This window comes from Gopherus flavomarginatus, chromosome 20 (assembly GCF_025201925.1).
Source record: "Gopherus flavomarginatus isolate rGopFla2 chromosome 20, rGopFla2.mat.asm, whole genome shotgun sequence".
NCBI lineage: Eukaryota > Metazoa > Chordata > Testudines > Testudinidae > Gopherus > Gopherus flavomarginatus.
The window spans coordinates 24,905,507-24,923,591 of NC_066636.1; the positions used below are offsets into that span (position 1 = coordinate 24,905,507).

At 66.7% G+C, this 18,085-nt stretch overlaps 1 protein-coding gene across 1 annotated transcript; it reads left to right on the forward strand.

Moving 5' to 3' along the window:
* On the forward strand, nt 1-17,671 carry ADAM15 (ADAM metallopeptidase domain 15). Its single transcript, XM_050930052.1, is given in 26 exon segments — nt 1-272; nt 2,451-2,551; nt 3,949-4,025; nt 5,394-5,472; nt 6,441-6,517; nt 6,840-7,011; nt 7,218-7,283; nt 7,390-7,458; nt 8,317-8,486; nt 8,596-8,680; nt 8,754-8,902; nt 8,987-9,164; nt 9,929-10,021; nt 10,749-10,944; nt 11,079-11,187; nt 11,272-11,431; nt 11,567-11,644; nt 11,738-11,849; nt 12,130-12,268; nt 12,412-12,471; nt 13,097-13,202; nt 15,936-16,013; nt 16,757-16,777; nt 16,779-16,829; nt 17,088-17,218; nt 17,389-17,671. Coding segments are annotated over 26 exon segments (2,715 nt in total). The 5' UTR covers nt 1-157; the 3' UTR covers nt 17,432-17,671.
* Nucleotides 17,672-18,085: the final 414 nt, after the last annotated feature.

The window sequence follows — 18,085 nt, forward strand, 5'->3', positions numbered from 1 at the left end:
GGAACTTCCCGGCCGAGCGGGCGCTGCCAGGCCCGGCCCGGCCCCGCTCCGTGCGAGCCGGGAGGGCGGGGGCGGCCCGGCCGGATCGGAGCTGGGATAAACCCGCAGCCGCGGCGCCCCGCACACCAGGAGCGAGGGCCGGCGGCTGAGCCCCGCCATGGGGCTGCGGCTGCTCCTCGGGCTGCTCTGGGCCCTGGGCAGCGGCTCCGGGCTCCCCGGGCCCCCGCACGAGTCGGGCCCCCGCGGAGCCGGCTGGGGCGCCCGGCGCGCAGGTGAGCGGGCGGCGCGGGGGCTGGGACGAACAGGGGGTGGGGGATCACGGAAACCCTTGGAGTCGGCGCGCAAGTCACTGGGGCCGGATGGGTCAGAGCGGGGGGCTGGGAGCCAGGACTCCTGGGTTCTCTCCCAGGCTCGAGGCGGGGAATGGGGTCTGGTGGATTGGGGGGGCTGGGAGCCAGGACCCCTGGGTTTTCTCCCGGCTCCGGGCGGGAATTGGGGTCTAGCGGGGGCGGGGAGTGGGCCCCTGTCTGTGGCTGGGACTGGGGCCGAGCACCAGCCCCGTGCTTCCTTCCAAGCGCCTGGCGACCCTGCAGGGAGGGGCCGCGACAGGTGAGCAAACCTGTGCTGATGCGACTCCTGCAGACCTTTGGCCCGGCCCATCCCCCCGCTGCGCAGGTGCCTGTCGGACTCGCTGAGAGTGGGGCCAGGTGCCATGGGGGTCTGGGCGTTCCTGTCTGACAAGGGTGGATTCAAGCACCTGGGTGCATTGTGCCTTTGCACCCACACCTGGAGGGGCTCCTGTGCTCTGCTTGGAGGAGCTGGGCCCACTGTGCTTTCCCTTGCCTGCCATGCCTGGAGCAGCCCTCTGGGTGAGGTTGGTGGGAGCCCCAGAGCAGTGGGGCTTGGAGCTAATGCCCTAGTGAGAGGCAGCGCACAGCTTCCCTTTGGGACAATTGGCTCAGGCTCTCTGCAGACTCAGGCAGGTTTCCCTGCAAGTTGTACTCAAGGCAGCTTCCTGCCCCCACGCAACTGACTCTGCCTGTGGTTGCAGAGAGCCTGAGACAATTGGTTGGGGGGCAGGCTGCATTGGCACAGGTTTGGCATCACTGGGGTGGGGGCGGGCTGCAGCTGAGAGCCATATGGAGCCAGGGGGCTGCAGGTCATGGAGGCTGCCAGGGGGTGGGAAGGCAGGACCATGGTGTCCCTGCACCAGTGGGGGGGGGGGGGAGAGGAGGTGGTCAGGGGATATGTGGGGGGAGCTGAGCCTCCTCCCCAGGGTAAGCTTTGTCATCACAGGCCCTGGGGGTGGGAGTGGATGCAGAGCGGCTGGGGAGGAGATGGGTGAATGGCGGGTTGAGCTCTTCACCAGACATCCCCCCCAGTCCTTGGCTGTGCCTGGGGGGCAGGAGTCTAGGCTGGCTCTGGGGCCCAGGGGATGAATTCCACCCCCCCACCCATGCTATCTGCTGCCCAGCTCCCGGCTGGTGTCTCAGCAGAGCCAAACGGAATGTGGAGCCTGAAGTCCTGGGGGGGAGTTACCTAGCCCCCCTGGGGAGACCCAGCCTTACGGTGATGGTGATGGAGGGGGCGTCTCCTAGCAGGGCAGGAAGGTCTGTGCTGGCATCCTACCCGACCGGCTCCTCCAGCTCCACCCAGCGCTGCCTGCCCCCAGGGTCCTGGGAGGAAGGCCGGGGGTGGATGATTGCTCCACCCTGACCCCGCCGACCCCGCTGGGTCACCTGGCTTCAGATGCAGCTTAGGAGGGATGGGCGTAGATGCAGGGATCTCTGTGCGGCCCCAGCAGCTGGAGCCCTGTGGGGCTGGGGGCTGCCTGTGCTTGCTAGGGCTTGGCCAGGCCGTTTCGGAGTGGGACCCTTGGCAGTTCTTCCCCGATGCACATGTGAGTCTCTTGCAGCGCCTCCTGCCCAGGCAGTCAGGGCACATCCTGCACACACCGGCAGTGGCGGGAGTACAGCTGTGCCGTAGTGTAGACATGGCCTACGTATCCCGAAAGCGCTGCCGTCTCTCCACGGGGCAGGGGGCACGCGCTAGTGAATGGCGGGCACAGGGCATGGGCCTTGCTCTGAGCACTCACCAAGAGAGGGGCATGCGCCCCACCTACAGTGTGCGGGTGGAGAGCCAGAGACACTCACCAGGCCACACAGGGCGTCAGACTCAGAGCTGGGAATGGGACCCAGGAGTCCTGGCTCCCAGCCTATCCCCAATTCTTCCTGGGGCACCGAGTCAGATGTGGAATAGGGCACGGGTCTGGCTCCCAGGGCATGCTTTGTGCACCTGCCTGGCCGGGAGCCCCAGGGGGGTCTGGGACCCATGTGCCAGTCTGGGGGAGGGGTACAGTGCTCTAGGAGTGCATGGATCCGTGCTGCGTGAGGCGAGGCCTGGGGGAATGGGGCACCCAGGGTGATGGCTCTGTTCTTGGCCCCGTGCAGGCGGCTCCAGGCGGCAGCGTGAGGACCTGGGACATTATTGGCATGTGACGCCCCGGATCCTGCAGGGCAACCAGACACTCAGCATGGCTGAGACAGACCTGGTAAGGACTCTGCCCTCCACCTGGCTGCATTCCCTGGCACTCCTGCTCTCCCCCAACTGTAGCACCCCCCCCGGCTCGTCCGTCAGTGGGGGCCTCTCCCTGGGATGGGCAGGACTCAGTCCAGCTGGCAGGAAGGGGGCAGTGCCCACACAGCCTGGCCCCTGCATTTGTTGCGATCACCCCTGCTTTGGGGGTGCACTCGGGGACCCCTAGCACTTCCCTCCCAGCCCCATGGGTGCTACTCTGGCATCACTCGCCACCCCCGTTGGATTCCCCAGTTCCTTTTCCAGGCACAGGAAACCCAGCCCCTGTCCCAGCTCTGGCCTCAGCGTCTGCCCTGTTCCTGGGGTCCTGGCAGGGAGCAACGATCTGCAGCCTCTGGGGGGATGGGAGCATGGGGAGACCCCCAGCCTCTGCAAGGATGAGGGAGAAGGGACCTGCTGCATTGCAGCTCCCCCCAACCCTGTGTGGGGGTCCCCGGCCCCAGCAGGCCCCGCTGCCTTGAGTGGCTTCCTTAGGGGCATCTGGGGGCTCCCCACACTGGGAGCTGGGGATGCCTGGGGAAGGTCCCTTCAGATCCATGCTGGGAGAGGGGCAGGGAAGGAGACGCTGCCCTGTGGACTCCCCTGTCCCCCCCGCAGCCAGGCCGGCTGTGTGAGCTCATTCCTGCCCGCCCCCCCACCGGAAGGGCCTGGCCCGGCCACAGCCAGGGATCCTCTGTGGCATTTCCTCTTTGCTCCGTGCTGGCAGGAAGCGCAGGGTGTGGAGGGGGTGGGGGGCGGGACACCTCCTGCGACACCCCACACCCAGGACAATGAGCTAATGAGGGAGGGGCGCTTCCTGGCGAGCTCCGGGAGGGGACCCCCATCCTGACCTCTGCCTGACCTCCAGCATGCTAGGGCCTAACCGAGACCACATGAGTGGTGGGAGCTGCCCCGTCCACCGCTCCCTCCGTCACAGCTTGGGCCCCATCGGCGATGCTGGCTGGGGAGGGGACGAGCACCCCAAACCATGGCAGGGGAGCTGAGCCCTGCCCAAAGCAGAGGCCAAGCGACCCCAATGCTGGGCTGGGCTGCGATGAGTAGGGTTGGGCGGGTGGGTGAGCTGGGACATTGTCTGCCAGGGGGCATTGGTGGGTGCACCCCCCACGCTTCCTTCTTCCAAACACAGGGGGGCTCAGCCATGGGGAAGGGGCAGAGGAGCTGGCTTTACCCCTGTCCTAGTGACTCTATCGCACCCCCTTGGCTGCCAGTAAGGGGTGGGGCAGGGAACCTGAATTGGGGTGCCCCCTGGTGGGGACCAGCCCTGTGTTCCATCCTGGGTGGGTGTTGGGGGTGACTCCCAGGCTGGGGATCGCTGGCTGCTGGGCCTGTAACCCGCTCCTTGGTCTCCCCCAGGAGGGCTTCCCAGCCCGGCTTCAGGTGGCCCTGGACCTGGAGGGGACGCAGCTTGTGCTGGAGTTAGAGCAAAACCGGTGAGTTTAGGGGAGTGTCACGCAGTGTGGGGAGTCAGGGCCCTGCACCCCCTCTTCCTGCGCTTCACCGGGACTCTCAGCCAGCCAGTAACCCAGAAGGTTTATTAGCCGACAGGACCACAATCCCAAGCAGGGCTTGTAGGTACAGCCAGGACCCCTCAGCCAGGTCCTTCTGGGGGGTTCAGGGAGCTTAGACCCCAGTTTGGGGTTCTCTGCGTTGCCTCTCAGCCCAAGACTGAAAACCAAACCTCCTCCAGCTGCTCTCTCCTCCCTCCCCCCAGCTCCTCCTCTCCTTTGTCCAGTCTCCCCAGGCAGAAGGTGTCACTTCTCCCAACCCTCTCCTGGCTCAGGGAGCCTCCTTCAAGGGAAGTTCCCCCTCCCCAATGTAACTCCTCTGCAACATTCCCAGGTCAGATCTGCCCCACTCCCTGCTCCGTCACAGGAGGACTGGGTGTGTTCCCTGTACCCCTCTTCCTCCCCTCCCCACCAGCTGGCTGTGACCGTGTGTGTGGGGGGGAGGCAGCATCTGAGCTGCACAGGGCTTACTCTGCTGGGCCCTGAGGGGGGGAGGGAGCTGGGGGGCTGCAGTGGGTGCCCGGGGCACCAGAGCATTGTTCTAGGGGAACCAGGGGTGGGAGAGGGAGCTGCACAGGATGGCTGGGGGGCCCTATGAGGAGGGACCTGGGAGGCCCTGGGGGGCAGGGAGCTGCAGGGGGTGGCCAGTGGCCCTATGGGGAGGGAGCTGGGGGTCTGCACGGGGTGGCCGAGACACTTGTGCATTGTTCTGGGGGCGGGGGAGGGAGCTGCAGGGGGTGGGCAGGGAGCCCTATGAAGAGGGAGCTGGAGGGCTGCAGGCGGGTACTGGGGGGCAGGAAGCTGGAGAGCTGCAGGGGGTGGCTGGGGGCCCTGTGGGGAGGGAGCTGGGGGGCTGTATGGGGTGGCTGAGACACCTGTGCATTGTTCGGGGGGGGGGGGAAGCTGCAGGTGGTGGCTAGGGAGCTCTGTGAGGAGGGAGCTGTGGGTCTGAGAGGCACTGGGGGGTGGCTGGGGTGCCCATGTATTGTTCTACGGAGGCCTGGGGGTGTTGCTCTGGGGAGCCTGGAGTGTGTGCAGGGGCAATGGCCTGGCAGCAGATGGGCTCCAGCTGGGTCATGCTCCCGCTGGCCCCTCCGTGGGCCCGGTGGATGGGGAACACCTTCTGCCTCTGTTCTTGGGGAGCAAGGCAGTGCCCCTCTGGCCTATGGGGATGCTGTGCACCCTGGGGGCCGTGCTCCCATTGGCTGGTGCAGCCCCCGGCATCCCAGAGATGGGGTGGGGTGGGGAAGCCTGTCCCTGGGCTCGCTCTCACTGTCTGCCTATCTCCGGCAGGGAGGTGGCTCCGGGCACCCGGGCACTGCTCTATTACCTGCCCAACGGCACGCGGGTGACGCAGACTGCCGGCTCGCAGGTAGGTTTGTGGCTGGCCATGCAGGTGTCAGGGATCCACAGGATCAGTCTCTGGCAGACCCCTACAGCGTGGCAGACCCCCAGGGGTCCCACTCCTCCCCAGGGCAGGCCATGCGGCTTCACCACCTTAGACCGAACTGCTGGGGCACCTGCCCTCCTGCATCACCCAGCAGGTGCACCAGCGCCGGGCAGAGACTTCTGCCCTGCAGGGACGGGTGCCCCTTGCCCAGTGCTGGTAGGGACACCCACACAGCGCACTCAGCATGCCGGGTTTATTACTCGCGGGTGCTGAGAGCTGAAGATGAAAGCAGCGTCAGAGCCCTGTCACCGCTCAGCAAACCCCCGGCCCATGGGGCAGGTCCCAGTGAAACCCCCCAGCTCTGTCCCTCCCCTTCCCCCATCCTTTGTTCTCCAGCTTGGGGATTGTGTGCAGAGGAGGTGATATCCCTCTTTCCCCTACCTCCTTGCCAGGTGTCACTGTCCCTTAATTGGCTTTGTTCTCTGAGATTCTCCACGGATTTAGGGGGGCCTGGGCCACCCCCTCTCAGTGACTCCTCCGCCTGGGTGACATTCACAACTGTCTCCAGCTGCCATGGAAGCAAACGCCTCTCCCAGCCATGCAAAATGGAGGGAAAAACTGAGGCACATGGGGGTGGTGGTGGTGGTGAACGGACATAAAAATAGTACAGAAAATTCCCACCCCCCCAGCAGGTGAGTCTGACGGCAGTGCCCTGGCTGTGCAGGACTCGGGGGTGTGTGTGTGTGCGTGCGCGCGTGCGGGGGGTGCTGCGAGCTTCCCCAGGGCAGTGCCCTGTCATTGGCACTGTTGTATTTGTACTGGTCCATTACTTGGACCAGTGTCTCCTCCTCTCATTGCTGGCCAGGGCTGCTTTGCAGGGGGAGAGGTCCCAGCTGGGTCCCCCGAGAGCCCTTGGCGCTGCAGCTAAACTCAGCTTCTCTCTGCTGCAGGGAAACTGCTGCTACCGGGGCCACGTCCGGGAGTATCCAGGCTCCTGGGCCAGCGTCTGCACCTGCTCCGGACTCAGGTTGGGGAGAGCTCTGCAGCTGCAGGCTGGGGGCTGAAATCGGGGGTGATGGGGGGAAGGGACAGTGGGTGCGGGGGTGCCCTGGCCAATGGAAGGATGTGTGTGGGGGGGTGATCTCTGTGGGTTTTAAAGAGGAGCCGTTGTGGGTGCCCCTTGGTCCCGACCTGCAGCCCCAGTGACCATAGCCCTGCCCCCCCCACCCCCGCCAAGCAGGGGCTGCAGTTTTGCTGAGCCCCTGACCCCTGCCTCTCTTGTGACCTGCCCTGAGGATTAACCCCATCCCTGCCCCCCAGCTAACACCCGTCTCCCCCTCCTCTCCTAGTGGTGTCCTCGTGGCCTCGGAGAACAGGAGCTATGGCCTGGAGCCGGACCCCCAAGGGCCCCGCGGGAGGCACCTGGCCTACAGGCCCCGGGACATGCGGCTGGGACAGAGGGAGTGTGGGCTGGGCCCCCTCAACCATACACAGCCACTGCTGGACCCGGAACCACACAGGGTATGTGGGGGAGGGGAATTGGGGGGTGTCTGGGGCCACAGCGCCCCCCCCCAGTCTCATTTGTCTCTGGGATGGGGGGAAGCTGTTGCCTGGGTCCCCAGGTCACAACCCCCTCTCCTTCCCCCCCCTCCCCCGGTTCTGGCTCTTGTGTCCATGCGTTCGCTGAGTGCCCTCCTCCCCACTCACTGGCTCACCCTTCTCCCCAGGGGAAGCGGGAGGCAGCCCCAGAGCAGCCGTTCGTGGAGCTGGTGATGGTGGTGGACCATGCAGAGGTGAGTGACTCCTGGCCATGCTGGGTGGGGAGGGGAGGAATCTGCCTCACTCTCCTGAACCCCATGGAGGCTCCTCCCCCTTGACGCCTCCTCTCCCCCCTTGCAGTTCAAGAATTACCCCAACATGAAACGGATCCAGACCCGGATGCTGGAGATCGCCAACCAGGTGGACACGGTGGGTCCCTAATGACCCCTGGGATGCCCTTACCCCCCAGCTCTGCCAGTGCCCCTCACTCCTGCCCCGCAGCCCCGGTTATCCCAGCCTGCGCCTCCCCCCTCCCCACAGCTCTGCGTCCCCTCACTCCTGTCCCGCAGTCCCAGTTATCCCAGGTCTGTGTCGTTGTCACAGAGTTTGGGGGAGTCAAGGTCCTGCACCCCCCACTTCCTGCAATTCACCAGGACTCTCAGCCAGCCAGTAACACAGAAGGTTTATTTAGACAACAGAAACACAGTCCAAGACAGGCCTTGCGGGTACAGACAACAGGACCCCTCAGTTAGGTCCATATTGGAGGGGCCCCAGGGAGGCCAGAGCCCTGTCTGGGCTCCCCTCCATTTCCCAGCCAGCTCCAAACTGAAACTCCCTCCAGCCATCTCCTCCTTCTCCTCCCCCCCACTCCGCAGGGCCCCTCCCCTGCTCCTCCTCCAGCCTTTGTCCATTTCCCCAGCAGAGGTGTCACTTGGCTCCTCCTCCAGCCTGGTTCTCAGGTTACCTGCTCAGGTATCCTCCCTTCCCCAATGCAGCCAGTCCCAGCACAACTCCCCTGCAACCTTCCCAGGCCAACACTCCCCTCTCCCTGCTGCGTCACAGGCACCCACCCAGCATTCAAAGAAAACATGAAGAACATTCCCAGTTCATCAGGGTCGTTCACCCCCTCCCCCAGCTCCAGGCCCCCCTCACTCCCGTCCCGCAGCCCCTGCTGTGCCAGCCCTGACTCCCAGTGTGGACTGCCCTGGTGCGGGCAGTGGTGCCATCAGTGACTCTGGTCTGGCGCCCGTTGCCTGGCCAGCATCTCTAACCCCAGCTTCCCCCCAGTTCTATCGGCCCCTGGGTGTCCGCGTGGCGCTGCTGGCAGTGGAAGTGTGGAACCAAGGGGACCCCATCGCCGTGGGGCCCAGCGCCCGGGCCACGCTGGAGCGCTTCCTGCAGTGGAGGGAGAAGGAGCTGCTGCCCCGGCTCCCGCATGACAACGCCCAGCTGCTCACGTGAGTGCGGGGGCCGGGGGGGGGGGGCCAGGCTGGAGCCTGTCTGATGCCAGGCGCACGTGGCCAGGGTCTGGGCTCTGGCCCCCCTAACACTCGCTTGCTCTTACAGGGGGGCCCCGCTGGAGGGGGTGGCGGTGGGGATGGCGTCCCAGGCCTCCATGTGCTCGGCTGCGCGATCGGGCGGGGTCAGCGTGGTGAGTACCGCCCCACCCCTGCCCCTGCCCCCTCCTCTGCCCCTGCCCACTCTGATCCAGCCTCTTTGCACAGGATCACTCAGTCAGCATCCTGGTCGTGGCCTCCACCGTGGCTCACCAGCTGGGCCACAACCTGGGCATGAAGCACGACGGTGCCGGGCGCCAGTGTGACTGCGTTGGCCCCTACCAGGAGCGGAGCTGCATCATGGCGCCGCCCACAGGGTGAGTCTGGGGGTCCTGGCGTGTGTGGGGGGAAGGGGGGTCCCCGGGCCCTGCCCCCCTGCACTCACGGGCTCCCCTCCACAGGCTGATGCCCGGTCTGAGCTTCAGCAGCTGCAGCCAGCAGGACGTGGAGCAGAGCCTGCGCTGGGGCCAGGGCTGGTGCCTCTTCAACGTGCCTGAGCCCAAGAGCTTCATCGTGCGCCCGCACTGTGGGAACTGGCTGGTGGAGAAGAACGAGACGTGCGACTGCGGCCTCCGGGCGGTAAGAGGGGGAGGCACGTGTGTGAGGGGATGTCTGCTCATCGCACCCAGGGCCCCGCTGTCACGGACTCACAGCACGTCTGTCTCTGCCGTGGGCCCCCTCAGGGAGTCTCCTCGCTCTGGGGCCCTGGGCCTTCTCACCCCCAAAGGGGACAATGCCCCCTGTTCTCTAGCCCGGAGCGACTCTCAGCCAGCATAAAACAGGAGGGTTTATTGAGCATCTGAACCCAGCACAGGAAACTCTCAGGGCCTCAGCACAGCACATCCAAGTCTCTCCTGCATTCAGGGGGGCTCTGCCTGCTCCCCCTCTCCAGCGCAGAGCCCCCCTGCTCCCTGCTGGGCCTCCGATATCCCCGGCCCCAAACCCCCTCTGTCCATTGTCGTCTATCCAGGTAAACAGGGTCGCCTGGACCTCCTCTCCTGTCCTCTGGCCCCTCTGGCTGGAACCAGCTGGTCACGTCACTGGGGTCCTTTCCTTGCAGCCCATTGTCCCCCACTGGCCAGAACCGGCTGTGACTCCTGAGCTGGGCCTCCCGGTCACCAGTCGCTGGGGTCTCCATCCTCCAGGCCATCGGCTGGGGTCTCAAGTTCCCTCTCGGGTCCTGTGTACCAACAAACTCCCTCTCCCCTCGCCTCGTTAAACCAGTAACACCTGGGACACTGAGTCCCACCCCCTCTGCACGCAAACCACTGGAAAAACCAAGGAAAAAAACAGAAAATCCCCCACTTCGTCACATCTGCTCACCCCGCCCCTCTGCCTCGCAGGAGTGCACTGACCCCTGCTGCAACGCCAGCAGCTGCCAGCTGGCCCCTGGAGCTGAGTGTGCCACGGGGGATACCTGCTGCCAGGACTGCAAGGTGAGTGGAAGGGCCCTGCCAGTGCCCCTCACTCCCGACCCGCAGCCCCCTGCCAGCCCAGCCCTGGGCTCCACCTCGTCGCTTTCTGGGGGTGCACGACCAGATGGCAGCGCAATTAATATTAAGGGTGTGGGAAGGAACGGGTTATACCTGGGCTACGGTCGCTAGAGTCCAGTGGCAGGGCTGATGGAACGCGGCCCCAGCTGCTGACGGAACTAGCTGAAGCAATCACAGACCCACTGGTATTTCTCGTCAAGAGCCCCCGGAGGGCGGAGAAGGGCAAACGTAGGGCCCAGGGTGTTACCGACCCATCAGCCTGACCTCACTGGCTGGAAAGAGCCTAGAGCAAACGGTTAAACTACTCAGAGCCCCTGGAGCAGGCACTAAGGAACAGCCGGCACGAACTCGGCACGGACATGCCCAGCCAGTCTCTGCCGGGGGCAGCAGGGAGCATGGGAGGTGTTGGGGTTAGCCAGGCTTTGGGGACCGACCCACATGACAGCTGGTTTTACTGCAAGGGGGGGTCACGGCTCTGTGGGGTCGGCACTGTGCCCCCAGCTTGGGCCCTTTGATGTGCCAGACCCTCAGGGGTCCCCCTCGTCCCTCAGGGCAGGCCCTGCAGCCTCCTGCTTCACCCCGGGAGCACTGCCCAGTGAGCCCCCCAGAGCTAGAGGTCAGGCCAGAGACCCCCCACACACCGCCCATTCTGACTCTTTCTGATCCCCAGCTGCGAGGGGCCGGCTCCGTGTGCCGGGAGCCCCGTGGTGAGTGTGACCTCCCTGAGTTCTGCGACGGGCTGTCCCCACGCTGCCCTCCCAACACATACCTCCAGGACGGGCAACCCTGCGCCGGGGGCCAGGCCCGCTGCTACGAGGGGGCCTGCACCACCTACCAGGGCCAGTGCCAGGAGCTGTGGGGCCCAGGTAAGTGGCAGGGGTCTGATGGGAGGGCGGGATGCAGTGGAGCTGAGTGTGGGGGTGCAGAGCTGGGGGGACTCTGGGGAGATGGAGCGGGGGTGCCGAGGCCCCTGCGATGCTCACAGCTCTGTCCCGTGCAGGTTCAGGGCCCGTCTCCGATGTCTGCATGGCCTCCCTGAATGCCAGAGGGGATGAGCATGGGCACTGCGGGCAGCGCCCCAATGGCACGTACATCCCCTGTGCCCAGCGGTGAGTGACTCCTGTACATCACCCATCTATCCCCTCCCTCCTACCCTATCTGTCCATCCTCCTGACCCCTGTCTGCCCGTGTAGGGACGCTGGCTGCGGGAGGCTGCAGTGCCAGGGGGGCAGTGCCCAGGGCACACTGGAGGATGGAGTGGCACCTGGCTGCCGCGCTATCCCCCTGCCCCTGGGTGAGGATGTGAGCGACCTGGCCATGGTGCTGCCGGGCACGGCCTGTGGCCCTGGGAAGGTGAGCTGGGGGGACACCCCGGGGCACAGGGGAGGAACAGGTGCAGCAGCCAAGTGGGAAGGGGGTCGCTGGCCCCCCCATGCTGGGCCAGGGCCCCCCCCCTTCTCTCACGTGACTCCCTCTCTCTCCGGGCAGGTGTGCAGAAGTGCCCGGTGCCGAGACGTCTCCGAGCTGGGGGTGCAGGAGTGTGGGAGTAAATGCCACGGACACGGGGTGAGTGGGGCAGCAGGTCTGGGGGGAGGGGAGGCTGTGCCGTCCCTTTGCTGAGAGCCCATCAGTGAGGAGGCTCTGTGTCCCCCCCACCAGGTCTGCAACAACAACGGGCACTGCCACTGTGAGGCGGGCTGGGCCGCCCCCGCCTGCAACAGCCCGGGGGCCGGGGGCAGCGTGGACAGCGGCCCCGGGGGCCTGGAGCAAGGTGAGGGGGGGGCAAGGCACAGGGGCTGGGGCTGATCATGCTGTTTCTGACACTGACAAGGCTGGGACCCAGGCATCCGGCTAGGCAGGGCAGGGTTTCAGACCCGTCTCCCCCTGGGGTGGGGCTGGTGGCACCCGAGGGCCAAGCTGGGCACACGTGGTGGATGCAGGGCCCCCCCCAGCTGCGTGGGGCGTGAGAAGAATGGGGCTTTGTGTGCTGGGGGCAGGATGCAGGGAGGGCCTTTTCTGCCAGGGACACTAACAGACTGTTCTCCTGCCAGGGGGCAGCTCGCTCCCCACCACCCTGTTGATCCCAGCCGCACTGCTCCTGGCCCTCGCTCTGGGGCTTTGCTACGCCAAGCGCGCCGGCCTGCACCAGCGCCTCTGTCAGCTCGGCAAGGGCACCAGCTGCCAGTACAGGTAACGCTCCCCCCACCCCCGTCCCGGGCCTGCCTCCCCCCTTCTCCCCCCTGCGTCCCCAGCACAGTAACCGCCTCTGCTCCCTGGCTCCCATGGGTACGTTCTGGGCCTGGGATGTGACCCTGACTCTCTTCGTCCTGCAGCGCCAAGCCAGGCACCCAGGTGCAATTGCTCAGCACAGGAGTCTCGGCCGACCCGAACGGGTAACGTCGCTGCGGGGGGGCGGGGGGCTGGACACTGGCTCGCTTCACTTTGGTGGGGCCTGGCTTCCCCGTGGGCCCCAGTGGATAGATGGGGGAGCGTCACGGGTTCCTCTCACCATATTCCCGTTCCCCCCCTGAGTGGGGGGCTCTGAGTTACTTGCCTGGAGGGTTCTACTCCCCGTGTCCCCCTCTGAGAAGAAGGAAGTCCTGTCCCCTGTCTCTCTCTACTGGTGACTGGTCGCTGAGTGCTGTCCAGTCTCTCACCCCCAGCTCTGCGGGGCCTGGGGGGGCTGGCCAGGGGCTGGGGATCAGCCTTCCCAGGAAGTTAGGGGGGGTGGCTGGTTGCCATGGACCTGCCATGCTAGGGGCAGCTGGCCCTGGTGAGATGCCTGCTGTCCTGTGTGGGGGTTCTGCCTGCCCCCTGGCTGGGGAATTGGGGACACCAGGACTGGGTGCTCCTGGGGGCAGTGCTGGCTTGGGGGGCCGCCTGGGGCTGTCCTGGTTGGGGTAGGTGCCGGTGCCCTCTCTGCACAGTCTTGCAACCTGGTACCCTGGGGGTGGGGATGTGTGTGAAATGGGGGGGGACGCTGCCCTGCAGGCGCCTGAGACGTGTTTCCTCCCCCAGGATCGCTCAGCTGGAGCCGCGAGGCTACAACAAGCCCCACCCTGGGCACCCGCGGCCCCTGCAGTGGCCCCAGAGCACCGAGCTGCAGATGATGCCCATCAGTAAAGTGAGTCCAGCACCACCCACCTCATGCTGGGGGCCACTCCCGTCCTGCCTGGGGCCCCACAGCTGGGGCAGGGAGCCAGCGCTGCGGGCAACTGGGGAGAGGCCAGGGTCCTGCTCCCATGGGCGATGTGTTCTGGGGATGGGGTCTGAGCTGCTGCAGTTGCCAAGATGGCCCTAGTGGCGGACGGCAGGTGCTCAAGTAGGGGGCACAATCTCCAGTCAGTGCTGGCCCCAGGGGCACGGGGGGTGCGGCGCTCCAGGGCGGGGGCTCCGTAGGGGGCTCAGTCCCCAGTCAGTGCTGGTCCCAGGGGCACGGGGGGTGCGGCGCTCCAGGGTGAGGGCTCCGTAGGGGGCTCTCCCCCTGGCAGTGCAGGCCCCAGGGGCACAGGGGGTGCGGTGCTCCAGGGCAGGGGCTCCGTAGGGGGCTCTCTCCCGGCAGTACTGGCCCAGGGGCAAGGTGGGTGTGGTGCTCCAGGGCGGGGGCTCCGTAGGGGGCTCAGTCCCCAGTCAGTGCTGGTCCCAGGGGCACGGGGGGTGCGGTGCTCCAGGGCGGGGGCTCCGTAGGGGGCTCTCTCCCGGCAGTACTGGCCCAGGGGCAAGGTGGGTGTGGTGCTCCAGGGCGGGGGCTCCGTAGGGGGCTCAGTCCCCAGTCAGTGCTGGTCCCAGGGGCACGGGGGGTGCGGTGCTCCAGGGTGAGGGCTCCGTAGGGGGCTCTCCCCCTGGCAGTGCAGGCCCCAGGGGCACAGGGGGTGCGGTGCTCCAGGGCGGGGGCTCCGTAGGGGGCTCTCTCCCGGCAGTACTGGCCCAGGGGAACGGTGGGTGCGGTGCTCCACAGTGGGGGCTCCATAAGGGGCTCTCTCCCGGCGATACTTTCCCAGGGGCACGGGGAACTAGGGGGCACTTATGAGAGTTGGGCTTCCAACACGTCAGGGGAGAACGGGAAGTTTAACCCCCCCACCCCCAGAATGAGCAATTGAGTTAAACTGAGTGGTGGCGTCCTACGTTCACTCCCCACCAAGTGTATCGGGGAGAGCTCTCCAGCCAGCGAGTCGCCCCTGCGCGTGCTGGGCGTGAGAGCTGCGGCTGGGAAGGGGTGTGTATGCGCACGTGGGTGTGGGGATGTGTGTGTGGGTGGATGTAGAACTGTGATTGGAACAGCGGTGCCACTTCAACTTCACCTCGCGCCAGTGTGGCGGGGCAAGTCACAACCCTGTGCCGCAGGGAGTGTTATGGGGGGCAGCAGGGGGCGCTCTCCCCAGCAGGCAGGACTGCCCCTAGGGCTGTGATGGGGAGGTGGGGCCGTGCCGTTATGGGGGGCAGCAGGGGCGCTCTCCCCAGCAGGCAGGGCTGGCCCCAGGGCTGTGCTGGGGGGGTGGGGCCGTGCCGCAGGGAGCGTTATGGGGGGCAGCAGGGGCGCTCTCCCCAACAGGCAGGGTTGGCCCCAGGGCTGTGATGGGGGGGGGGCGTGCCGCAGGGAGCGGTTATGGGGGGCAGCAGGGGCGCTCTCCCCAGCAGGCAGGGCTGGCCCTAGGGCTGTGATGGGGAGGTGGGGCCGTGCCGTTATGGGAGGTAGCAGGGGGCGCTCTCCCCAACAGGCAGGGTTGGCCCCAGGGCTGTGATGGGGGGGGTGGGACCGTGCCGCAGGGAGCGTTATGGGGGGCAGCAGGGGGCGCTCTCCCCAGCAGGCAGGACTGGCCCTAGGGCTGTGATGGGGAGGTGGGGCCGTGCCGTTATGGGGGGTAGCAGGGGGCGCTCTCCCCAGCAGGCAGGGTTGGCCCCAGGGCTGTGATGGGGGGGGTGGGGCCGTGCCGCAGGGAGCGTTATGGGGGGCAGCAGGGGGCGCTCTCCCCAGCAGGCAGGGCTGGCCCCAGGGCTGTGATGGGGAGGGGGGCCGTGCCACAGGGAGCGTTATGGGGGGCAGCAGGGGGCGCTCTCCCCAGCAGGCAGGGCTGGCCCTAGGGCTGTGATGGGGAGGTGGGGCCGTGCCGTTATGGCGGATAGCAGGGGGCGCTTTCCCCTGGCAGGCAGGGCTGGCCCCAGGGCTGTGATGGAGAGTGGGCCGTGCCGTTATGAGGGCAGCAAGGGGTGCTGGTCCCTGCCCTGGCATAGGGCTGCTGTGCTGCTGGAGGTGCTGTCTGTGGGTCGGGGTACAGCCAAGGACATCACTCGCTGACCATCCCTGACCTGGCCCCAAGGCTTAGGGAGCCGATCCCGGCACTATGCCCCCTCCTTCCCCTGGCAGCGTTGGGGTGGTGCTGGATGCTGCTGGGTGAGGGGTTCTGGGGGTGCCGGGGTCTGATTGCTCCTGTGGGGCCCTGGGCCAGCCCCAGTGTGAGGGGAGAGGATTGGCCCCCAGGGAGCGGGGTGCATTCCTCCAAAAGGAAGGGGTGTCCTGCCCGGGCAGCAGCCTGGCGCAGGGCTGTGCCTCAATCCAGGGCCCCCTGGTGCTGGCATGGGGGCTCCTCTCCATGGGCTGCGACCTCTTGAGATTCTGGGGGGTCCTTGCGAGTGGAACCTGTGCGGGGTCAGGGGGAGGCAATCTGCTCTGCCCTGGGGGGACGTGGGTGGGTGGGTGTCTCTGTCCTGCCAGTTGACTCTCCGCATGCTGCATGGCGACTGACTGACCGACTGACCCCTGCCTGCATGGTCCCCCGGCCCGTCTCTTAACCTCCCCAACCCTGGTCTCACTGACACTCCCCCCCGCCACCGCTTTCTGCTCCTCTTCTTTCCGCAGCCCATTTCCCACGGCTGGGCCCGGCCCGACCCGCCCTCCAAGCCGCTCCCGCCCGACCCGGTTCCTAAGGAATCCCAGGTAATGTCCTTGGGCCCTGCCGGGCGCGGATGGGGGCCCAGGGCGGCAGCTGCTCTAACTCCCCAACCAAGGCCCCTGCATGCCTGGCACTGCATGGACTCACTGGGGACACCGACTTCTGCCCCCACAGGGCTGGGCTCCAGGGCTTGCCTGGGCCTCCCCTCCCGTGCAGTGATGGGGTCAGAGCAGCAGTGAGGGCAGGGGCTGAGTGTGAAACTGGCCCCACAGGGTCTGGGGGGTTGCCCTGTCCCACCACCCCACGTCTCTTCCCCAGCCCCGATGTGGGGGCAGGACATAGCCACGAGGGCCGTGCATCCCTGTGCTGGGCTGTGGGATCCTGGGTGCTGCCATGGGGCAGAGCAAGCACCCAACATGTGGCCTTTGCCCCAAACTCTCCCCAAGCCTGACATGCAGACCCCAGCCCGGGGCCCAGCACGCCCTGCCCCAGGCTCTCACGCCTGGCCACGGGAGGGGCACTGGGCCAGCAGCTCCCCACGGGCCCCCTGGCATTGCTGCACCCTGGCTGGGAGATTTTAGCCCCAGCCTATTGGTGTTCGGCTCCCTGCGGGGCAGCCCTGGCCCCACTCTGTCCCTGGAGCCCCTGGCCCGGAGCTGGGCTCCCATCTCCCCCCGGCTGAGGCAGGCAGGACCTGCCTCTTCCCCAGGGGTCTGTGCGGACCCCCCAGCAGCTGCCAGCGTGGGGCGCTGTGTTGCTGTTTCACTGTCCCTGCTCTCTCTGCCAGGCCTTTCTGCGGGACAGGCCGCCCCCCCCCCACGCGCCCGCTGCCTGCAGACCCTGTGCTGAAAGGCACTCAGGTAACCGCGCCGGCGGGTGCCAGGCGGGGTGATGGTGATGGTGGCATGGATCTGTGCGTGTGGAGGGATGTCTGGCTGTGGGGCCCAGCAGGTGCCAGGCTGCCTGTGTGGGGTGGTGGGGGATCGACCTTGTCTCCCCCCAAGGGATGTGCAGGGTATGGGTGGGGGGTGTGTGGGTGCTGCGTGAGCTCCCTACTCCTGCGTGAGGCCCCAGGCCATGAGCCCTCCTCATTAACTCACCCTGACGTCTCTCCGCAGCCTCCATGCCCTGCCAAGCTGCCCCTGCCCAGGAGGCTGCTGCCCTCTGATCCCGCCGGGCCCCTCGGCTCCGGGCCTGAGCTGTCCTTGGTGCGCTCTGAGAACCCCCACATCATGGTGCTCCCCTCCAGGTGAGGGCTGGCTGCAGACACGGCTCAGGAGCGTCTCGCTCGCTGGCACCGGGCAAGGTGGGGGTGAGCTGGGACTCTGGGGGTTGGGCTGAGCGGGGACTCTCGAGGGGTGACTAAGGCAGGCTCCTGCCCCCATTACTTACCTGTTTCACATTTCCTCTCTCCCCCAGGCCAGCTCCCCCGCCCCCCACTGGGCATCTCCAGTACTCCTAGCGTGAGACAGATACTGCTGCCTGCGTGTGGGCTGCCCAGGCTCAGGAACCTCCCCTCCCTCACTGCCTGTTGGACGCGGGGTTCCTGGTCCCCCTGTTGCTGGCATGGCCCCCCATGCCCCCTCCGTTGCTGACTCTGGCATCTCTCTTTCTGGGCTCCACCCCCTCCCCCACAGAGGCGCCCTGCCCGCCAGCTCAGGGATGCTGCAGAGCCGGATCGGAACTTGCTGAAGGCTTGGCCTGTTACACTCTGCTGTGGATGCTGTTCCTGGGTATTTGCTCAAAGCCCCGCTCCTGCCCACGAGCTGCCAGGGTGCCATCCCCTCGGCTGGACCTGCCAATCCCCTGCCCTGGGAACTGGGCCCCGAGAGGCCTTGGGTGCTGAGGGCTCCGAACACTGGGTGTGGCTGGGCGCACCCCAGGGGAGCGGCTGCGTCTGGGCAGGGAGCACGAGTGAGAGTGGGTGCGTGCCGGAGCTTGTCCTGGGAGATTTGCTGGGACGCTGCCTGGCTGGGGTGGGGGGCTCCCCCTTCGTCTAGGGCGCTGGCTGCTTCTGAACCCGCTTTAGATCATTTGCAAAGTGTCTAATAAAGGGGAGCTGCCTGAGTTAACTCCTTCCACTGTAGTGTGAATTCTCTGTGCCCCGTGTGACGAA